This window comes from Grampus griseus, assembly GCF_964374135.1.
Source record: "Grampus griseus genome assembly, chromosome: 20".
NCBI lineage: Eukaryota > Metazoa > Chordata > Mammalia > Artiodactyla > Delphinidae > Grampus > Grampus griseus.
The window spans coordinates 1,191,148-1,212,734 of record NC_139014.1 but is presented as its reverse complement, the minus strand read 5'-3'; the positions used below and the strand labels follow the sequence as shown (position 1 = coordinate 1,212,734).

Genomic DNA, 21,587 nt, shown 5'->3' with positions numbered 1-21,587 from the left:
AATCGCTGCTGACAGAAACTCAGGGAGGATCTGGACTTAGGAATTCTTTTATAACCTTAACATTGTAAGTGCTACTGAAACAACCCAGACCCACAGGGAAGGTTACATTTAGATTATTTATTATTCTGGGGTTATTCTCTCCTCTTTGAACCTCAACTTTATACTTAATGAGAGAAAATCAATTTCTAAATCCTCAATTCTCACTGGAGTTTGAAACACTAGCAAATATTTTAACTTTCAGATTTATTTTAAAATGATAAAACATTAAACCTTTTATAAGACATAGTGAGAAGAATTCAAGTAACATGCACGATGACACAACAGGCTAGCAAGAGAATTATCTATCAATTCATTAGAGCTAATTCAAATTTTTATAGTGAGAACTCAAATATCTATTAATTTTTAACACTATCTTTAAAAGATGTTATGCTTTGCTTTTAACTTACTAATATGAAGGGAATTACAACAATAGAAATGAATATTTGAATATAAGGTGCATCTTGTCCTACCCAAAGTACATATACTGGGTTGAAAGCAAACTTGGATGAATCAATGGCAATTTTTAATTTATTCGTATTACCATTCACAGTAGCAGAAACCGCAGAACTGAATTTCTAAGTTCATCATCATTCGTTTATTCACTTAACATGTACGAATGCCTACTTTGTACGAGGCACCATGCGTGATCCTGAAGCTTTGGAAACGAGTATTTCTCAAGGACTGTTTCAGGGAACTCACAGCACTGTTCTCACTGCGTGGGGAACTCCTTCAACTAGCTAAGGAAAAATATACATCAATGGGAAATGCAAATTGCTCTTCGCATCAAGAGCAGAGCACTTGTATTTTATCATACGGACTCTGGAACTCATGGCACTAACATGGCAACTTAATGCTCTCCTCCTGTCCCCCAGGCCCTCCTGATGCCACCAAGTGCCTGCATTCTAATTCATTATCCACGTCAGCTAAAACCACTCCACTTAAAGCCCGCTTCTATCTTCCTGTATCACTTGTGTTCTCAGTTCAGTTCAGGGCATTCCATTCTTCCAGACTCACCCCGCCATGCTCTGTTCTCTCCCTGCAGAACCCCAATCCTACCCGTGCACATTCCCTCCATCCCCTTCCTTCAGCTGCATCCCAACCATCTGCTCAGCCTGCAGCCCAGGGGCCCCACTCGTCTTGAAATTCCTCAGACTGCACAGACTGCGGTGACACTTTACTAAGGATCCAGATGGCATCAGACAGAAGCTCTTCTCGAGTCTCGTCAGACTCCTTTGTATCCTTCCCAATTCTCTCCTTCCTTCTTCCCCCTAGAAAGTCACGGCTCCTGCCATCCCCTGCTTAACATACACAGGTGAGCACCCACCATGGGCCAAGTTTTCTAGACACTGGCAGTACAGAAATGAATGATAGACAAAGTCCTGCTAATGAGGTTATGGTCTAATGGGGGGTGGGCGTTGCAAATAAGTAAAAAAATGAAGATGTATTCAGAGAGTGAGACGAACTGTGAAGACCTCGGGAGGTGCTGAGGAGGGAGGGGGACAGGACATCAGCTAGAGGTGGGGCTGCAAGGAGAGCGGGGGACAAGCGGGAGGACGACTATAGGAGAACGTGCGCGAGAGCACCCCAGGCAGGGAGAGCACCCCAGGCAGGGAGAGCGACGCGGGTCCCAGGAGCAGAGCCCTGCCTGCCGCGCTCACGCCCTCGCCGCTCGGGTCACAAGCCGCAGTGGTGCGCGGGTCTCTCGTCTCTCTCTCCCTCTTCCAGGCACTTCCAGGTGTTTCCACCTAAGCGCCCTCCGTAACTCCCGCTGCTCTCCGGGTGACACCTCCCTGGAGCGTCAGGCTTCCCCTCATCTCCAGCCCCTCGCTCCCCCCTCCCTGACCCCTGCAGCCGTGCTGCGGCCACACCGCCACCTGCAGCGATCCGTCCAGGCTCATCAGCGATTCTCGGTTTCCAATCCTGGGGCCCTTCTCTCACCCTCATCCTTCCGGGTCTTCTGTCGCGTTCTTGGCAAGCCTCCTTCCAAATACTCTCCTCCTTCCTTCCCATGAAAATGCCTTCTTTCTCGCGTCCCTCTCACCGTAAGGGCCCTTCTTGGACCATCTCTCCGACTTCACTGATGAAGCCCTCCCCAGCTGCTGGTTTTCCGTCTGTACTCTCCCTGCGCAGGCTCCATTCTGGGGCTACTCCTCCGGTCCTGCTCTTCCTGGGATTAGCTACAGACGTCCCTTCGACCGCAAGGGAACGTCACAGCTGGGTCCAAATGCAACTGACGTTCATAACCGACTTCATCCTCTTCCCCGGACCAGAGACTGTGACATTCCCCATTCATCCAGGGCGGGGTTTACACCTCACAAGTCTAATCGGCGCCCTGGCTGGGCTGACTCTCAAACACGCCTCCTCTGGCCCGTGCTCACCACGAGGCCCCCCCCCCCACATTTCCGTACCTCTGAGGTGCCCTCGGGGACCTGTCACCTGGATTAATCCAGTCCTGCCAGCTACCTCTACTCCACGGCACCTTGGAAAGATTCTCCTAATAACCGCTTGAACCTTGACACTTCATGGCTTAGAAACCCTCAGTACTTGGGCTTCCCTGGTGGCGCAGTGGTTGAGAGTCCGCCTGCCGATGCAGCGGTCGCGGGTTCGTGCCCCGGTCCGGGAAGATCCCACATGCCGCGGAGCGGCTGGGCCCGTGAGCCATGGCCGCTGAGCCTGCGCGTCCGGAGCCTGTGCTCCGCAGCGGGAGAGGCCACAACAGTGAGAGGCCCGCGTACCGCAAAAAAAAAAAAAAACAAACAAACAAACCTTCAGTACCTCCTCACTGTTACCCCATGAGGCCTAATCCCCACCACAGCTTCGGAGGCCTCCGGCGGCCCCGCCGTCTCCAGGCTCGGCGCTAGCCACCCTCCCTCGGTAGCCGCTATGCCACGCACGTGGCTCTTGCTGTTGTCATTCCTGTGGCTTAGAACCCACTAGAAAATCCTACACATTACCCGTGTCCAGTTCAAGTGACATCCATCTCTTCCAGGTAATTTCCCCTGATTTTCTTAATAGAAAACCATTTCCCCCCAGTTCACACTCTACCTTGCATTACAGTTATCTGTGTACGTGTGTGTGTCCTGCAGCCACTACTGTTTTATAATCTCCTTAAGGACAGTGCCTTTTTTTCCCTTTTTCTGTGTAGCCCCAAAGTGCCTGGGATAATGCCTTTGAGATATAGAAAATATTCAAGAAATACTTGCCAAAGAAATTACTGATGGCTTCTAATACAAATTTCTTTTATTATCTGTAACCTGTCAATTCGTTAGTAACACATATAAACCTATCCTTGAAAAATTCATCTCCTATTAAAAAGAAACCTTTAAAATGTGAACACGTGATTCAAGAAAATGAAGGCTAAACTGTATGTTTTGTAAGTCTGGCTTTACTATGTCCAGTGTTTTAAAAACTCGAGGTGCACTGGTATCCGTGCCATTTAAGCACATTTACTTGGAGATACTTTGAACTTTTGGCGGCAGTGAGCAGAGCTGAGGTGCGGCGTGTGTCAGCTCCCAGCAGCTTCCCCATCGGGAAGCTTCCCCTTCTCCTGTGCGCTTGTCAGGGGGCGAAAACTACTCGGTATCAGGACATTCCCCAGTTCCTGACACCCTGTATATTTTGGCATCAAAGAGCACGATTCCGCGCTGCTCTGATGGAATGACTGCTAGCATCCTCACTGGGGTACGAAGGCCCCTCAGCCAGGTCGTGTCCCTGTGGCCTGCGCAGCTCTTGCCGTCTCTCACACACAGCAAAGGGCACGTAACTCCGCTCGCTTCGTGGCTCCAGCAAGTCGCCTTGGAATCACGCTGGGCGACTCACTCACAGGTTCTCTCTCCCTCCGCCTCTCCCCCAACCCCCCACTCCCACGTCTGAACCCAAAGCAGATCCCGTCAGCTCTGCCTGCAGACCATCAGACCGTAACCCACCTGGACCCGTGTACCACCTTCAGTGCTACTGGCCAAGCCCAGCATCTCTCAACTCTGGTCTAAATCACTGCAATAGCTTTTGAACTAGTCTCCCCACTTCCACCTTCACCCTCGCAGGCGGGCGTGGCCCGAGAGCCCTCTGCTCCAAACACGCCAGGCTTCCTCTACTTATGGGGGTCAAAGCCAAGCCCTTGCAGTGGCCTCCACAGCCCTACGGAGCCCGGTCCGTCCCCAGAGGCCTCGTCCCTGACCTCAGCCCCTCGTCCTCCCCTCCTCTGTCTTTCCCAGCCACACTGGCCTCCTTGCGGTCCCTCCAGGAAGCCAGGTGCACTCCTGCCTCTTCACTCCTGCCTCTTCAGAGCCCTCTTCCGGTTTATCTCTGGGTTCAGAGCCAGGCTGCCACGGGCCCAGTCTGCTGAAATCTGACCCTCAGGTAAATGACGGTACTGATGCAAAGTGAGCACCTTAGGGCCACGATCCAGGTAAAATTAGTAGAGCAGCACCTGGAACGCCATGGTATGCTCTATGAAGGCTTCCCATTTAAAGATCAAGAAGAGGTAGGAAAAAAATAAAATCAGAAGATTCTTAAATTACCCTTTCCCAGTGTCTTGATCCCAGGATAGAGGTTGGTCTTAAAGAACTCAAGGGGCAGTTGACAGTTGTGATGATTAATAGCAATTCGCTTTTACTACCTGATTAAAATATTTACACTTTTCCAGAACACCAGAAGAACAAATATTTGTGGCTGTCTCTGGAATATAAGTCAACTCGAAATGTGTAAACATTATATTGACATATATTTCAAAAATGTGTAATTCTAAAGAAAGTTCTTCATTTGAAATATCAATCTGGGAAAATATGTCATCATCTATGGGACACATAAAAAACTGTAAAGTCTAGAAATGACCATTAGACAACATAAGGAAGATCTGAAACCTAGTCTTACCTTAGGAAAAACTCAAGGTTACAACCCCAATACTCCTAATCAGTATAATATTTGATAATATTATAACACTTTTCTCACAGTGTATGTTTAATAACTATGGAAGGGATATTCCATACAATCCCTTCCACAAAAGTCAAGGGAAAAGTCAGGAAACTCCCTGAGACATACAGCAAGACACTTAGATTGCTCATTTGAATGGTTTATCAACTGGAGACTAATTCTAAGTCCACCACCTCTTCGAGATTAAATATAACGGTGGCATCAGTGGATTGCAAACACGGGTCTCGACTGTCTATAACACATCCAGGTGGGCATCTTACCTTTTCCAGCGTCATCTCTGTCTCAGCGGCATGAGTCTTTTTCAGCTCTATTTTCATCTTTTCTGACTCAGCCTTCAGTTTGTTGACGGCAGCCTCATGGTCCCGAGCAGTCCTTTGCTTCTCCTCTTCACGAAGAAGACCGAGCTCCACCAGCTGCTGCTTCCGCTGGGAGTTCACGCTGATCAGCTCTTCTCTCAACTTGTGGACTTGTGCCTCCATGTCAGCAATAACCTTGTTTTTAAAAATGGGAAAATGGTCAGAGGATATGACTAGGAGAGCCGTAAAAGAAGAACTGCAAGAGGCTACCAAACAAAGGAAGTTCACTGCTTCCTTCCTCCTGCTTCCCTCCTTCTCCAATCCCATGCCACCCCTTCTAGCTCAGACAGAGATCCTACCTAAAATCGTTTGCCACATACGTCACATTTAGTTTTCCTTGTTTCAAACACCTATGTAAATGGAACATTACATGTACTCTTCTGCAACTTGCTTCTTCAAATAGGCAACATTATGTTTCTAAGATTCGTCTAGTACTTGCTACTGTATTTTTTGTTTTTATTTCATTGATTTCTGCTCTTATGTTTGTTATGTCCCTCATTCTACATTCTTGGGTTTTTTATTCTTCTAACTCCTTATCTTGGATATTTAACTCATTTATTTTTATCCTTTCTTCTTTCCTGATTTATATAAACTTAAGACTATAAATACCGCTCTACCATTGCTTAAGTTTAATCTCTTAGGTTTAGATACACGACATTTTCATTACCATTTAATTCAAAACATTTTGAACTTCCATTTTTATTTTTTTCTTTGACTTATGATCTACTTAGAAGTATGTTTCTTAATTCCCAAACCTATGGGGTATACTAGTTTCCTAGAGCCGTCCCAACAAAGTACGAAAAGCTGGGTGGCTTAAGACGACGTTTATTCTCTCAGAGTTCTAGAGGCTGCAAGTCTGAGAGCAAGGTGCTGGCAGGGCAGGCTCCTTCTGGAGGCTCTGAGGCAGAGTCTCCCCCAGCTTTCGGTGGCTGCTTGCCATCCTTGCCTTCTCGATGCGTCGCTCAAGCCTCTGCCCCCATCTCCTCGTGGCTGTGCTTGTGTGTCTGTATCTCTGTGTCCAAATTTCCCTCTTCTTATAAGGACAATGGTCACCTTGGACTTAGGGCTCCTCCTAATCGAGCATGACCTCATTTAACTTGATTACATCTGCAAAGACCCTATTTCCAAACAGGGTCACACTCCCAGCTTCTGGGTGGATATGAAATTTTAGGGGGACAACAACCAATTTAGGATGTGAAGTTTAATGACTGTCTTTTTGTTATTCACTTCTAAGTGCATTGTGGCCAGAGAATGTACTCTATACTACGTTACTTCTTTGAAAATTTTTGAGATTGCTTGATGGCCAGAAAATTTTTGAGATTGCTTGATGGCCAGTTGTACAATTTTTTTTTTTTCTTTGCAGTACGCGGGCCTCTCACTGTTGTGGCCTCTCCTGTTGCAGAGCACAGGCTCCGGACGCGCAGGTTCAGCAGCCATGGCTCACGGGCCCAGCCGCTCCGCGGCATGTGGGATCTTCCCGGACCGGGGCACGAACCCGTGTCCCCTGCATCGGCAGGCAGACTCTCAACCACTGCACCACCAGGGAAGCCTGTGTGGTATATTTTTATCCACGCTTTTAAACCTTTTTGTACCCTCAAGTTTTAGCTATATATCTTATAAATAGCATATACTTTGGAAACTTCTTTTAAAAATCTCATCAAAGTTTGTCTTTTAAAGGGGGCATTTACACAGAAATCTCTTGCATTCCTATACACTAATGATGAAAAATCTGAAAGAGAAATTAAGGAAACACTCTTATTTACCATTGCAACAAAAAGAATAAAATACCTAGGAATAAACCTACGTAAGGAGACAAAAGACCTGTATGCAGAAAACTATAAGACACTGATGAAAGAAATTAAAGATGATACAAACAGATGGAGAGATATATCATGTTCTTGGATTGAAAGAGTCAACACTGTGAAAATGACTATACTGTCCAAAGCAATCTACAGATTCAGTGCAACCCCTATCAAACTACCAATAGCATTTTTCACAGAATTAGAACAAAAAATTTCACAATTCGTATGGAAACACAAAAGACTCCAAATAGCCAAAGCAATCTTGAGAAAGAAAAACGGAGCTGGAGGAATCAGACTCCCTGACTTCAGACTATACTACAAAGCTACAGTAATCAAGGCAGTATGGTACTGGCACAAAAACAGAAATACAGATCAATGGAACAGGATAGAAAGCCCAGAGATAAACCCACGCACATATGGTCACTTTACCTTTGATAAAGGAGGCAAGAATATACAATGGAGAAAAGACTTCAATAAGTGGTGCTGAGAGAACTGGACAGCTACATGTAAAAGAATGAAATTAGAACACTCTTTAACACCATACACAAAAATAAACTCCAAATGGATTAAAGACCTAAATGTAAGGCCAGACACTATAAAACTCTTAGAGGCAGAACACTCTATGACATAAATCACAGCAAGATCCTTTTTGACTCACCTCCTGGAGAAACGGAAATAAAAACAAAAATAAACAAGTGGGACTTAATGCAACGTAAAAGCTTTTGCACAGCAGAGGAAACCATAAACAAGACGAAAAGACAACCCTCAAAATGGGAGAAAATATTTGCAAACGAAGCAACTGACAAAGGATTAATCTCCAAAATTTACAAGCAGCTCATGCAGCTCAATATCAAAAAAACAAACAACCCAATCCCCAAATGGGCAGAAGACCTAAACAGACATTTCTCCAAAGAAGATACACAGACTGCCAACAAACACATGAAAGGACGCTCAACATCACTAATCATTAGAGAAATGCAAATCAAAACTACAATGAGGTATCACCTCACACCAGTCAGAATGGCCATCATCAAAAAAATCTGCAGAGAATAAATGCTGGAGAGGGTGTGGAGTAAAGGGAACACTCTTGCACTGCTGGTGGGAATGTGAATTGGTACAGCCACCATGGAGAAGAGTATGGAGGCTCCTTAGAAAACTAAAAGTAGAACTACCATCTGACCCAGCAATCCCACTACTGGGCATATACACCCTGAGAAAACCATGATTCAAAAAGAGTCATGTACCACAATGTTCATTGCAGCTCTATTTACAATAGCCAGGACATGGAAGCAACCTAGGTGTCCATCAACAGATGAATGGATAAAGATGTGGCACATATATACAATGGAATATTACTCAGCCATAAAAAGAAACAAAATTGAGTTATCTGTAGTGAGGCGGATGGACCTAGGGTCTGTCATAGAGAGTGAAGTAAGTCAGAAAGAGAAAAACAAATACCGTATGCTAACACATATATATGGAAGCTAAAAAAAAAAAAAAAGGTTCTGAAGAACCTAGGGGAAGGACAGGAATAAAGACGCAGACGTAGAGAATGGATGTGAGGACACAGCGAGGGAAAGGTAAGCTGGGACGAAGTGAGAGAGTAGCATTGACATATATACACTACCAAGTGTAAAATAGTTAGCTAGTGGGAAGCAGCCGCATAGCACAGGGAGATCAGCTCGGTGGCTTTGTGTCCACCTAGAGGGGTGGGATAGGGAGGGTGGGAGGGAGATGCAAGAGGGAGGAGATATGGGGATATATGTATATGTATAGCTGATTCACTTTGTTATACAGCAGAAACTAACACACCATTGTAAAGCAATTATACTCCAATTAAGATGTTAAAAAAAAAAATAAATGGGGCATTTATTCCAATGTAGTCCATTAGTTTGTACATGCTAACATATTTGCCTTTATTTTGTCTCTTATTTTGTGCTGTTTGCCCTATGCTCTGCATGTTTTGCTTTTCTCCCCCCTTTTCCTTCTTTTATTCTGAATGAATAAATGTTTTCCTCCTTCACCTCTCTTCTCCTCTCTGGTTTGGAAGTGGCACACTGTATTTTCTTTAGTGCTCACAGTAAGAGGCCTCAACACCCATGTTTCACTTATCAAATTTTAAAGTTAATTATTTTTTATATGCTCTTAAACAACAAAAGAAACTTAGGACATTTTAAGTCCTGTAGCAGTCTCCCATATTTATATGCTAGAGTTGTTATTTTCAGTTTATTTCGTTTTTATCAACTCAAAATTGCTAATTATTCAGTAGCTGCTTAGATATATCCATATATTTCCCCGTCTTGTCTCCTCATTCCTTCTTGCAACTCTGACCTTCCATACAAGCATTTTCCTTTAGCCCCAAGCGCATCCTTTAAGTTCTTTAAAGAAGTTTAGTGCCAAGCACTCTCAGTTTTCACTAATCTGAAAATATTTTTAGGGGTGTTGTTGAAAAGTCAGCTGCTATTCATTGGAAGGTAATTTTTTTTTTCTCTCTCTGGCTGCTTTTAAGATCTTCTCTTCGTGTTTTGTATTCTTCAATTTTTTAATTTCTCTAAGTGTAGATATGTTTTTATTCATTCTGATTGGGACATGCTCCTCCCTGGATCTGTTTTTTATAACGACTGCATGACTCTCAGGCTTAACCTATTAATTTAACGTCTCTGTTCCATTCTATCTCCACTCTTTATGAACTCACACGATGTACATAGATCTTCCCATTCTTTCATTTCATCTAACCTCTCTTTCATATTTTGCATCTTGTCCTCTCACCTACGTTCTAGACATTTTCTGTGTGTAATCTGCTCTCAAATCCATTCAGATTCTGAATTTCAGTTGTTTTATTTTTAGGAGTTTATTCTTTTACAAATACGCATGGTAATTTTTAAACGCCCTTGCCATTTTAGTGTTTTTAATTCCTTTAAAATCTCTAAGTTTACATCATATACTAACTATGACTATTTTCTATTCTGTGGCTGATAATTCCAGCATCTCAAGCCTTTGCAGGTCTTGTTCTGCTGTTCAAAAACTTTTAAGACCCTGGTTCATGGTACTTTGTTTTTTCTCCTACCGTTTTGCATTGTTGTTCTTTTTTTTTTTAAACTTTTTTTTTTTTTTTTTTTTTTTTTTTTTTTTTGCGGTACGCGGGCCTCTCACTGCTGTGGCCTCTCCCGTTGCGGAGCACAGGCTCCGGACGCGCAGGCTCAGCGGCCATGGCTCACGGGCCCAGCTGCTCCGCAGCATGTGGGATCTTCCCGGACCGGGACACGAACCCGTGTCCCCTGCATCGGCAGGCGGACTCTCAACCACTGCGCCACCAGGGAAGCCCCATTGTTGTTCTTTTTAAGTGCAAGTTCGTATCTGTTGGAATTGAAAGTGGTTCTCTGGCAATCATGTGACTCTGACAGGGCCCTGGAGATGTCAGCATGTCTGGACGACTTTAGAGTGAGTTCTCAGACTCGTTTTCCAGGACACGGTGACAGTGCGAATTCAGGCATCACACATCCACGAGCACTGGCTTACGGTTATGAATTTTCAGGGGCACCCCACTCAACGTTAAGGTTGTTTCTAGTTCACTTGCACATGGTGGGTGTGGCCCTTGGTGTCCCAGCTTTATGCACAATAGTAGCCTAGATCTTCTACCTTAAGCAAACCCTGGACTTTGTTTTTCCCCTGTGCCCAATAAGAGGCCCCAAACTGAAGTTCAAGTTCACTCAGTTTTAGAAAAGGTCCTCAAGGTGAGAGCTGCCTCAGTGCTCTGCTTACACCTCTGGGTTTCTGTTTTCATTTAGATGTTGATATCTGAGTATCCTACCTAACTTAACAGCTTGTGAATACACTCAAAAAGATGTTCTTTAAAAAAAAATTGTATTTAGCCTTTTTAGTTGTTTTCAGAGGGAAAGTAGATCAGGGAACCTAGCATGCCATGCTATCAGATGAACAGTTAGTTCAGGCTAAGTTGTTATTATTATTTGCTGTTGTTGTTATTATTATTATTATTGTCTCTGCATTAGCTAAGAATGCAGCATTTTCTGAAACACAGTGATAACTGTTTTAGGTACTACGTACTTCAACAAGCACTGTATAAACCAACAATTCCTTGACCGGGAACTAGAAGACCCGAAAGTGACAGTAAGGACAAAAGTTACATTGGGATGATGGGAACAGGATACAAAGGCAAATACTGAGAAATTGCTTTAAAAATCAAAATACCTACACTATGAGATTACCCCATTTTCCATAAACATCCTGCACTCACTTATTTTGAACGCTAACCATTTCTGTGAGCTAAGTAATAACTGCTAGCCTTCCTCAAAGCTAAACAGCACTCTGAGTACTGACCGCACCTGGCATCTGATGCCAATTACTTCACTGAAGGTGACAGATGCTAAATAAGCCAATATGATGGACACTGTTAAAATCCAAAGTTTCCTTCACCTTGGCTTGGGGTTAGTTCATACTATTTCAGCTACTGGCCCTGCCCCCTCTCGACACTAGATCACAAGAGACAGGAACGACAGATGGCTGGTCAAACACATTTATGCTGGAGAAGGAGAAATGGCTGAATGATAACGAATCTGAGACTGGGAGCTGGAGGTGACAGGTGCTCCATTTCTATCCTTAAAAAGCTGATTCGAAATAGATGATCCCTGGGAAGAGTGTAAGAGGACTTCATATAAAAGGCTTTTTAAGTGCATTTGCTCCCCTGTTTCATGGATGTATTGATACCTGGATATTGGTACACAGCTCTAAACCAACTATCCTGAAAACAAAGTCTCTTGCTTTCTACTCCTTGTTTTAAGACTCCTCCCCTTTGAACACAATATTTGGGCGTAATAAGAGAAGAGACGGTCAATTTAATCACGTTCTGAAACAGAAGAGAAATCTTCTAAGAGCAGATAGGCTTAGGTAGTGACAACAGTTATATTTTTAGGGGACAAAAAATAATCCTTTAAAAAACACTCAGTGATATCGATACGGCAGAATAGGATGGGCTGCTGACTCTGTTTCCCAGAATCAACCATGGAGAAACCACAGGAGGCATGAATCTGAGATATTAATAATAACAACCACCACAACAATAAAAACAACAGAAAAACAAACTCCAAGGAGCTCCTGGGGAGGACAAAGGCTGTCCTGAACTGCAGACCACGCGTCTGTGGAGGGGAAGGGGTTGCGGTCCGGGAGGAAAACCCGGAACCCGTAAGCTGAAAGAAGCAGGATGGGAAGCAAGCTTTGCTCTCTGCTCCCGCCTCCCCCTGCTCAGCCCTGGGACAATCTCATCTGTCCCACTGCCGTGTTGGAAACAAGAACCCAACATGGTGTTGCCCTGAGTCTTGTCAAGGCAAGCAGATGCCTTGCTGGGGCGAGAGGAGCTGGAGAAAGCAGGTGCTCACTCACGGAGCTTCTTGGGCACTCACGCTCTGCACTGTTCCCTCCAGCTTCCAGAACTAATGACATTCGACCTTAGAAAACTGCGTCCTCCTACTGCCATCTTGTCCAGGAGGTTAAGGTGAGCTCCTGGGCAGCAGATTTTCCCGGTGGAGGAGTTGTGAGTGGGGAGGTGCACCAATGAGGTGCTCTGGCTGAGGGTCCTTAACCTCTTTCTCCTCCTTCTAGGAGCTCATCCAGCAGGTCGGGAGCTGAAGCCTGGCCTTTTGCTCTTTCAGGAGAAGTGACCGTCTAGACTATCTGATAGTCCCTGGGGAATACAAGCTCACTGGCCAAATTCAGGATCCCTGAGGAGCAAAGCTACTATCGAGAAGCAACAACAACGAATGGCATATGTTATCTGCAGCAGTATAACTGCAACAGGTGGATAAGTATTTTTTAAAAGCAAAATAAATATATATATGTGAGTATATATGCATAAAAATATACTGAAAAGGGTAAGCAAAGAAATTAGAGACACGAAGCAGAAATAAGAAGTCAGAAAAGAATGAAGAAGTGGAAATGATGGGAGAAAGAAAAGGTCAGCTACAGCCAGAGAAGAGAACTGTATACTGTACATATGATCAGATGGAAGAACTCTCCCAGAGGCACCAGGAAAAGGTCATGACACAGGAACTATGAGAGAGAAGTTGAGATCTGTGGAGGACAGAGGAAGTGACGGCATGGGGGTAACAGAGTACTACGCTCTGAATGCCAGTGTCCCCACAGAATTCACAAGCTGAGAATCTAATGCCCAGGCTGATGGTTCTAGGAGGTGAGGCCCCTAGGAGGTGATTAATGCCCTTATGAAATGGGACTAGGGCCTTTATAAAAGAGACCCCCGAGAGCTCCCTTGCCCTCCACCGTGAGCACACAGTGAGAAGGCACTGCTGCAAACCAGGAGGATGTCCCTCAGAACGCGACCATGCTGCTGCTTTGACCTCGACTTCCAGCACCCAGAGCTGTGACAAATGTCTGTTTTCTATAAGCCACCCAGTGTGCGGTGTCTTGTTGTAGCATCCCGGACAAACTACGTCATGGGGTCTGAGAAAAAGAGATGCGGAAAGACTTTGTCCAAGTTCAATCTGATTTGAAAACCTTTGCTTTTTATCACATACTACACTGTGTCAAAGTAGCAAGAGTTTCCCATGAAGAAGGATATTCATAAGCGGTATAGTATGTATTTTATTCACTTATTCTTACTGTGCACTTCTAATCGTTAACCTTCACTATGATTAATACAAAGTTAACATCCAAAAGCCACAAGGTTATTAAATCTTTACAAAAAATAAAAAGAACAAAAAAAGTTAGTTTTCCACAGGCACTGACACCACTGCAAACTGAATTTCAATGTTTGTCACTGTACGTAAAACTATTTTTAACGGTATAATCACCGAGTAGATACCGTTCTACCTTTCCCCACAACTAATTTTTTATCTTTAGTCTCATTCATGAGTGTATTTGGTATTTTTAGTGGCTGTTTGGTGTTTCATCATTACAGTGTATCATAATTTACTTAATCATATTATTCTTGAATATCTGCCTTATTTCCAATTATTATTACATAGGCGACATCAGGGAATGAATTACAATATTTTGCTTTTAGGTTATAAAAGCCTACAATATTAGGCTTTTAGGCTCACAGCAGTCCTCTAAAATTATTTGGAGAAACTCTAAGAATAACTTTTTAACTTTTTTTCCAAATTGCTCTGCAAAAACACTGAACCCACTTCCAATGTGAACAACACATATATGTGTACTTGTTCCTCCACACCCTTCCAGGGCTGCACTTCACCATTCTGTGTATTTTTATCAGTTGACTAGGTATGTAATGGTAACTTAAAGGAAGACATTTTAAATTGCTGGCAACACTGATATGAACTGGCTTCAATCCAATGGTGATTTTCAAATAGAAAAATTATGCTGAAAAATGTATCAACTAATTATGGAAAAATAAACATTAAATGAAAAAACCTGATGCCAAAGGCTTCCCTTAGGTATTTAATATTTTAGTCATTAGCATGTGCTGATAGCTAGAGTGATGAGACTGCCAAGATGGATTTGGAATAGATGTGTCATTTCTTTAATATTATAAATAGTAAAGCTATAAAACTGCATCTACGTGACTGATATGAAAGAGCAGATTTATTCCCAAAATTCAAAATCTAATAAAGCTTGTGTCTCTAAGAGACAAACCGTCAGGACAACTTTTAGTCAAGCTGACTCTCAATTAGCAGTTTAAAAACATATAGACCAGAAAACGTGGAAGCAAGCCAAAAGTCCATTGACGGATAAATGGACAAGCAAAACGTGGGATATTATTCAACCTTAAAAAGGAAGGAAATCCTGCAATATGCTACAATATATATGAATCTTGAAGACATTATGCTAAGTAAAATAAGCAAGTCACCAAAAGACAAATGCTGTATGATTCTCCTTGTATGAGGTACTTAGTCAAAATCATACAGATAGAAAGTATACGGTGATTGTCAGGGGCTGGGGGGTGGGAAGAAAAGAGAGTTATTGTTTAATGGGTACAGAGTTTCAGTTTTTGTTTTGTTTTGTTTTGTTTTTTTGCGGTACACGGGCCTCTCACTGTTGGGGCCTCTCCCGTTGCGGAGCACAGTCTCCGGACACGCAGGCTCAGCGGCCATGGCTCACGGGCCCAGCCGCTCCGCGGCACGTGGGATCCTCCCGGACCGGGGAACGAACCCGTGTCCCCTGCATTGGCAGGCGGACTCTCAACCACTGCGCCACCAGGGAAGCCCTGAGTTTCAGTTTTATAAGATGAAAAGAGTTATGTGATGGATGGTGGTGGTGGTTGCACAACAAGGTGCACGTGTTTAGTATCACTGACCTGTACACTTGAAAATGGTTAAGATGGCAAATTTTACATTATGTGTATTTTAACATGATTAAAAAATTATTACAAAACCCCCCCCCAACAATATAAACCAGTTTCCTTAGAAAGTTAATGATTCTTTAAGCCACCCTGAATCTGACAAGTCCTAGAAAAGAAGAGGTTGAAACGTCTTATAAAGGATTATGGATGCCAGGATTATCATCCCAAACAAAAACTTTAAATGCACTTTATGAAAGCAAAATGTATTTAAGTTGAGGACATGTTCATGGTTAAGAAATAACCATTTAGATTATTTTCAAAATTGAAAAATTATTCTACAGGCACTTTGGGAATAAAGACACATTAACAACTTATTGATATATGAGGTCACCTTTGTACATTCATAGAAAGTTTATGGGTAATCATCACCACAAGCTGAAATATTTTGTTTGTGCCTCTCTTTCATTTATAGTTATGTATAATTCACTATTTATTAAGATCTATGATGTGGAAGCCACTGTGATAAATGACTTCCAAAAAAAATCTTCCCTAAAATACTTTAGACTATAATACATAAGCTACACATACATGTACACACACACACACACACACACACACACAAGGCATGAAGACAAAGGGCCATAAGAGGTCAAAAGAGGGAGGAGCTACTTTGAGCTTGGAAGGATTCTGGAAGACTGAATAAAACTGAATGCATCTGAGATGGACCTTAAGAGAGAAATTAGCACCATCTGGGGACAGGGATAGACACAGGACATTTCAGGCACAAAGAATGAGCCACATGTAAGAAGAAAAACAGAGCATTAAAGAGGAAGAAGGGAAACTCAGAAAAGAGAAACTTGGTGAGGTTATTGAAGGATTTCAAACGTTAAGCTACATGGGTTGGATTTCAGGAACTGAAGAAGCAGCGACGAGATTTAACTTGGCTGCTGGAGAGGGAAGGGGGGCCAGGGAGCCAAGCGATGCCACTGCATTTGTACCAGGAAAGATGAACCCAGAGGCAGTTTACACAATGACTCGGCACACTCAGGCAAGAAGGCCAGCAGTGGGGAAAAAGTGGAACAGACGGGAATGCAGTCTTAGAGGCAGAATTCAGAGAACTAAGCAGCTAAGTGCATGTTGAAGGCAAGGAGGAGTGAGGCATGCTGGTGACGGGGGATGTTTGTTTCAAGTAGTTTGCCAGACTAGATACACCCTCATGAGATGAAGCATCTAGATCCTGTATAAAACTCAATGCTTCTTTCTTTGCTCACTGGAAGTAAGAGAAACATTCAAAGGGAAAAACAAAACAACAAAAACCACATACATGTAAAACTGCACGTGCCAGAAACAGGGTAATAAGCAGTAAGCACAATCAAAGGCCAGGTATCTTTGAGGGAAAATGTCCTCGTCTACTTTGCTGCTTCAAGGGAAAGCGATGTGTGAGCTGAACATGACACCACCGACCAAGGTGGGGAGCCTGGAGCAGGACAGAAGTGGCTTCAGGTCTGTAGTGCTATCAGCTTCCACCTGAAGCTAAAACAAGTTCCCTCTGGGGAAAAGCTTCTTCATTTTAATGTCTCCAGGTTTCCACAAATTAAGATAAACCAAATATGAGCTCCTAATAAAAAATTACTAAGTTCCTCCAAAAAACACCATTGGTAAGAGTCAGCAGAAACATTCCCACAAGCAAGTCCGTCAGATACGGGAATTATCAGAAAAATAATATAAAATAAACATGTGTTAAGTGTTTAAAGAAACAAAGGACGGAGTCACAAAATGAGTAAACCAGAAGAGATTAAACAAAAATTCCAAGCTTTGAGAAAGAACCAAATAAAAATTTTGTATAAGAGATAGAATGGATGAGTGAAGGCAGCTTGAACAGAGCAGAAGTGAGAAGCAGTGAAACAGGAGACCTTAATAAACTACCCACAATACAGCACAATAATATCAGAAAAACAATAGTGAGATGTTTAAAGTTACAGAATAGAAAGTAAGGCTGACATATGCCTAGAGTTCCAGCAGGAGAGGAGAGGGAAGGGAAGACAGGGCAGACAGGAAAAGATGGCGACCGAGAACCTGCCAGAACTGAGGAAAAGCAAGACTCCACAGAAATAGTGAGCAGGATAAATATCAAGCAAGACGGAAAAATAGAAAATAAGAAAAAGAACAGGAAAGAAGGAAAGAAAAGAAATCCACATTTAGATACTGGGTAATGAAATGGCAGAACATGAAAGACAAAGTGAAAAACTTAAAAGCAGACAAAGTGGGTAAAAAACAGATTACACTCAGTAAGTGACATCCCAGTAGCAATAAGCACACCAAGTCCCAGATTTTGGTTTCTCATACCATCCTCCAGTGAAAGGAACCAGTGGTCCTTGGGCAAATGGGCAGAAAATACCTGAGCTGAGCCTGGAACACCCTGCTGTCCTAGAAGTGCACACTGACAGAGCCCAAAGCCCAAAGCCGGAACAATGTGAGAAACTAGCATCGGATTCTGTCCCAAGGTGAAATAAATATCTATGAGTACATACTGATATAATGATTTCATTAATAATAAGGGAGAAGAGACATATCTTCCTTGCAAAAGAATTCCACATTACTATAGAAGGGCATTTTACAAATTCTGATCATCAGAAGATCATCAAAAATAAGGGAAATTTGACAATCACAGTGAAGAGGAGACTAGGGAGATATGATAACTAAAATTAATTTGATGTTCTGGGTAGAATCTTGGAACAGACAAAACGCATTAGGTAAAAGCTAAGGAAATCTGAATAAGGTATGGATTTTAGTTAATGATGCTGCAAAGTTGTAAGCAGCGTACCGTCCTAATGTAAGATGTTAATAAGGGGAAACTGGGTGTGGGATAAACGGGAGTTCTCTATACCTTATCCTCTCATTTTCTCCATAAATATAAAACTGTTTTTAAAATAGTCTATTTTAAAAACTGGGGCAAAAAGAAACATAGAAGAAAGTGGGAAAGATGAAAAAAGTAAGATGGTATATCAAAAATCACAATACATGTAAATGGACCATAATTAAAAGAGTGTAATAGTTTAAATTTTTTAACATAAAATTCATCTATGTTTTTTATGAGAACAATGAAGACATGAAATTGAAACCAAAGGGATGAAAAAAGTTATACCAGTAAATTATTAATGAAAGGTAGTCTCAAAATAGAGTATCACTAAATTATTTTTTAATGTCATTCACCAGAGAGACACATCTAAGTTTGTACACATGTGATAAAACAACCTTAAAATATATACAACAAATTTAACAGAACTACAGGGGAAAATGGTCAAATCCAACATTCCAGTAAAAGAGTTCATCATACACACACACAAACACATGCCAAATTCAGGTGTCAACATGTTGCAAGAAATTGGTGGTATCAAAGATATTCTTTAACAAGATTGCAACTAAATTAAGAACCATGACAAAAATAGCAACAACAAAACCAAAATAATATCCCATATACTTCGAAATTTAAAATATACACCTTAAATAACTCATGCTTCAAAATGAAGTTAAGATAAAAATTAAATGTACTTAGAAATAATCTCTGGAAGAAGACACACACACTTTTTACATTTGTGCTGTTTTAACTGGGAATGAGGGGGTTAGTGCTGACAGGGGCACATGGGAGATATTTCACTCTACTTTTATGACTTTTAAATTCTGATTGGTGTTAACACATTTCCTAATCAAATAAATTCATAACATTTAAATTCTGAGAAATGACTGATAATGAAAATATGCCTTATCAAATCCTGAAGGATGAAACTAAAGTGAAGGAAATAGGTGGCCTTAACGTGCTACTTATTTTTAAAAGGTGAATTATTAGTGAAATAGGCAGCCAATTTAAGGAATTAGCAAGATAGAACTATTTCCGGTAAGACTGATGAAGGAAACAGGAAAGAAGGCACAAATAAACAAATATGAGAGATAAAAATAAAGTATGGCAATATTATCTAGAAAAAAGAGATAATAACTAATATTAAAATTTAAGAACAACATAGTACGGGATCCATCACAGATCAAAAAGATAATAAGGTGATACCATAACAATATTATGCCAATAATTGGAGATCCTAGGTGAAACAGATTCCTAGAAAATAAAGAATGAAGAAACAATCAACTAAAACAATCCAATTAAAAAAATTGAAAGAACAGTTAAGAATCTCTCACACTAAGAAAACACTAAGCTCAGATAATTTTGTAGGTGAGTTCTAGAAAAATAACCCAGGAGGTAGATCATTCTAATCGTCTACAAACTTTTCCAGAGAATAGAAAATGAGAAATATACACTGAAACTATTTCAGAAGTCATAATATTGATACCAAAGGATGACAGGAATAGGAAGAGAAATAAAAATTATAGGCCAACTCAGTCATGAACCAGACATAAAAATCTCAAATAAATTATTAGCAAATCAAGTCCAGTAATGCATAAAAATAAAATATGTAAACAGCAAGTTGCAGAGAATGCAAGGGCAGTATAACATTTATAAAATTCTATAAATGCCAATAAATATCAGATTTAGATGAAAAGGAAAAATTCCTAAACTATAAAATTTTTCCAAAACTGACTAGAAAAAACTGCAAACTGTGAATCATCCTATAACCACTAAAAACATTTGAATAGGAGTCAAAAATCTTTCCAGAAATAAAATATCAAGCCCAGACGGCTTTATTGGCCAGTTCCACCGAATATTCAAGAAACAAATACCTCACTCGCACACTAATTCTTTCGGAGAATAGAAAAAGAAGGTTTATTCAGCAACTCAAATTATGAGACTAGCACAACATCAATGAAAAACACGTCCAAAAAAGAAAAATCTCAGGTCAATCTCTCTCAACAATTATTAGCAAATTGAATCCAATGACATTACATCATGAAAAAATTGGATGGTACATAATGTTGGTTTAATGTTAGACAATAACCTATAATATGATTTATTCCATTTATGTATTAAAAGAAAAAGCCTTATTATTATCTCAATACACAGAAAAACATTTGATAAAATTCCACCACAGAAACTCTTAGTAAAGTAGGAATAGAAGAGACCATTCTTAACCAGATAAAAGTATTTACCAGAAGCTCAGCAAATTTTATTCATTCTTTATTGTGAAGTTTCAAGATAGCTCTTTTAAAACCAGGAAGAAGCAAAGAATGCCTGCTACCACTGCTTGTATTCATAAGTGCAAGACAAGAAAAAAAATATGAAAACAAAACTGTCTTTAATCATGGATGTTGTAATTGTCTATTGAGAAAAAGTAAAATCAATGCACAAGTTACTAGAAATAATAAGAGCGTTTACAAAGGTATCTGAATCAAAGACCAATGTTTAAAAATCATTTGTAATTTTTATACACCCGAAAAAATTATAAAACACCGTTTATAGCTACGTATAACAAATATAAGTTTCTACCAAATGATGTGCAAAACTCTGAAGAAAAAACTATAACCCTTTTTGAACAACATTAAAGAAGCTCTAAATACCCGACAGGTACATCGCAGTGATGAAAAGTCTCCCCATCGGCTCTCCCCGAAGTGATCTACAGAATCAATGCAAATCCAACTGAAGTTTCAACAAAAGCTTTCCAAAAACTTGGCAAGTGGGATCTAAAATGTACAGGAATGAACACAGTACCATGCTGTTCCTAAAGAAGAACAGGTGCTGTGGCATTCCACCCTGATATCAGGACCTAGAATAATGTTACTGAAATGAACAGTGTCGTGTTATCACAGAGACCGGGGAGCCCAGAAACGAGCTCCCGTGGGGCAGGGCTGGCGTTGCAGCTCAGTAGGCAAGTAATGAACTAGTCTCAAAACGGTGCTGAGATCATAAGTGATTCAAATGGGAAAAAAAGAAATCATATCCTCATCTTACACAATAGACGAAAATAAACCCCCTCCATTCCTAGCTACGTGTCCAAGAGAAACAAAACACATCCCCACAGAAACGTGCACAGAGTGTGCAAAGCAGCGTCATTCATAACAGCCAAAAAGGAGAAACCACCAAAATGTCCATCAACGGATGAATGGACAGATAAAGTCTAGTCTATACAAACAACAGAATATTATTCAACAATTAAAAGAAACTGAGAACTAAAACACACAACATATATGAACCTTGCAAACATACTGAATAAAATTGCCAGTCACAGAAGACCACATGTGGCA

The 21,587-nt window shown here is 41.4% G+C and overlaps 1 protein-coding gene across 3 annotated transcripts in view; it reads right to left on the bottom strand.

Moving 5' to 3' along the window:
- CEP112 (centrosomal protein 112) overlaps nt 1-21,587 on the bottom strand; it is a 418,975-nt gene that overhangs the window by 150,655 nt on the left and 246,733 nt on the right. For all 3 annotated transcript variants that reach the window (XM_082679947.1, XM_082679948.1, XM_082679949.1), the window contains one exon: nt 5,232-5,462. In XM_082679947.1, coding sequence (XP_082536073.1) covers nt 5,232-5,462 — 231 coding nt within the window. The remainder of the gene's footprint in view (nt 1-5,231; nt 5,463-21,587) is intronic.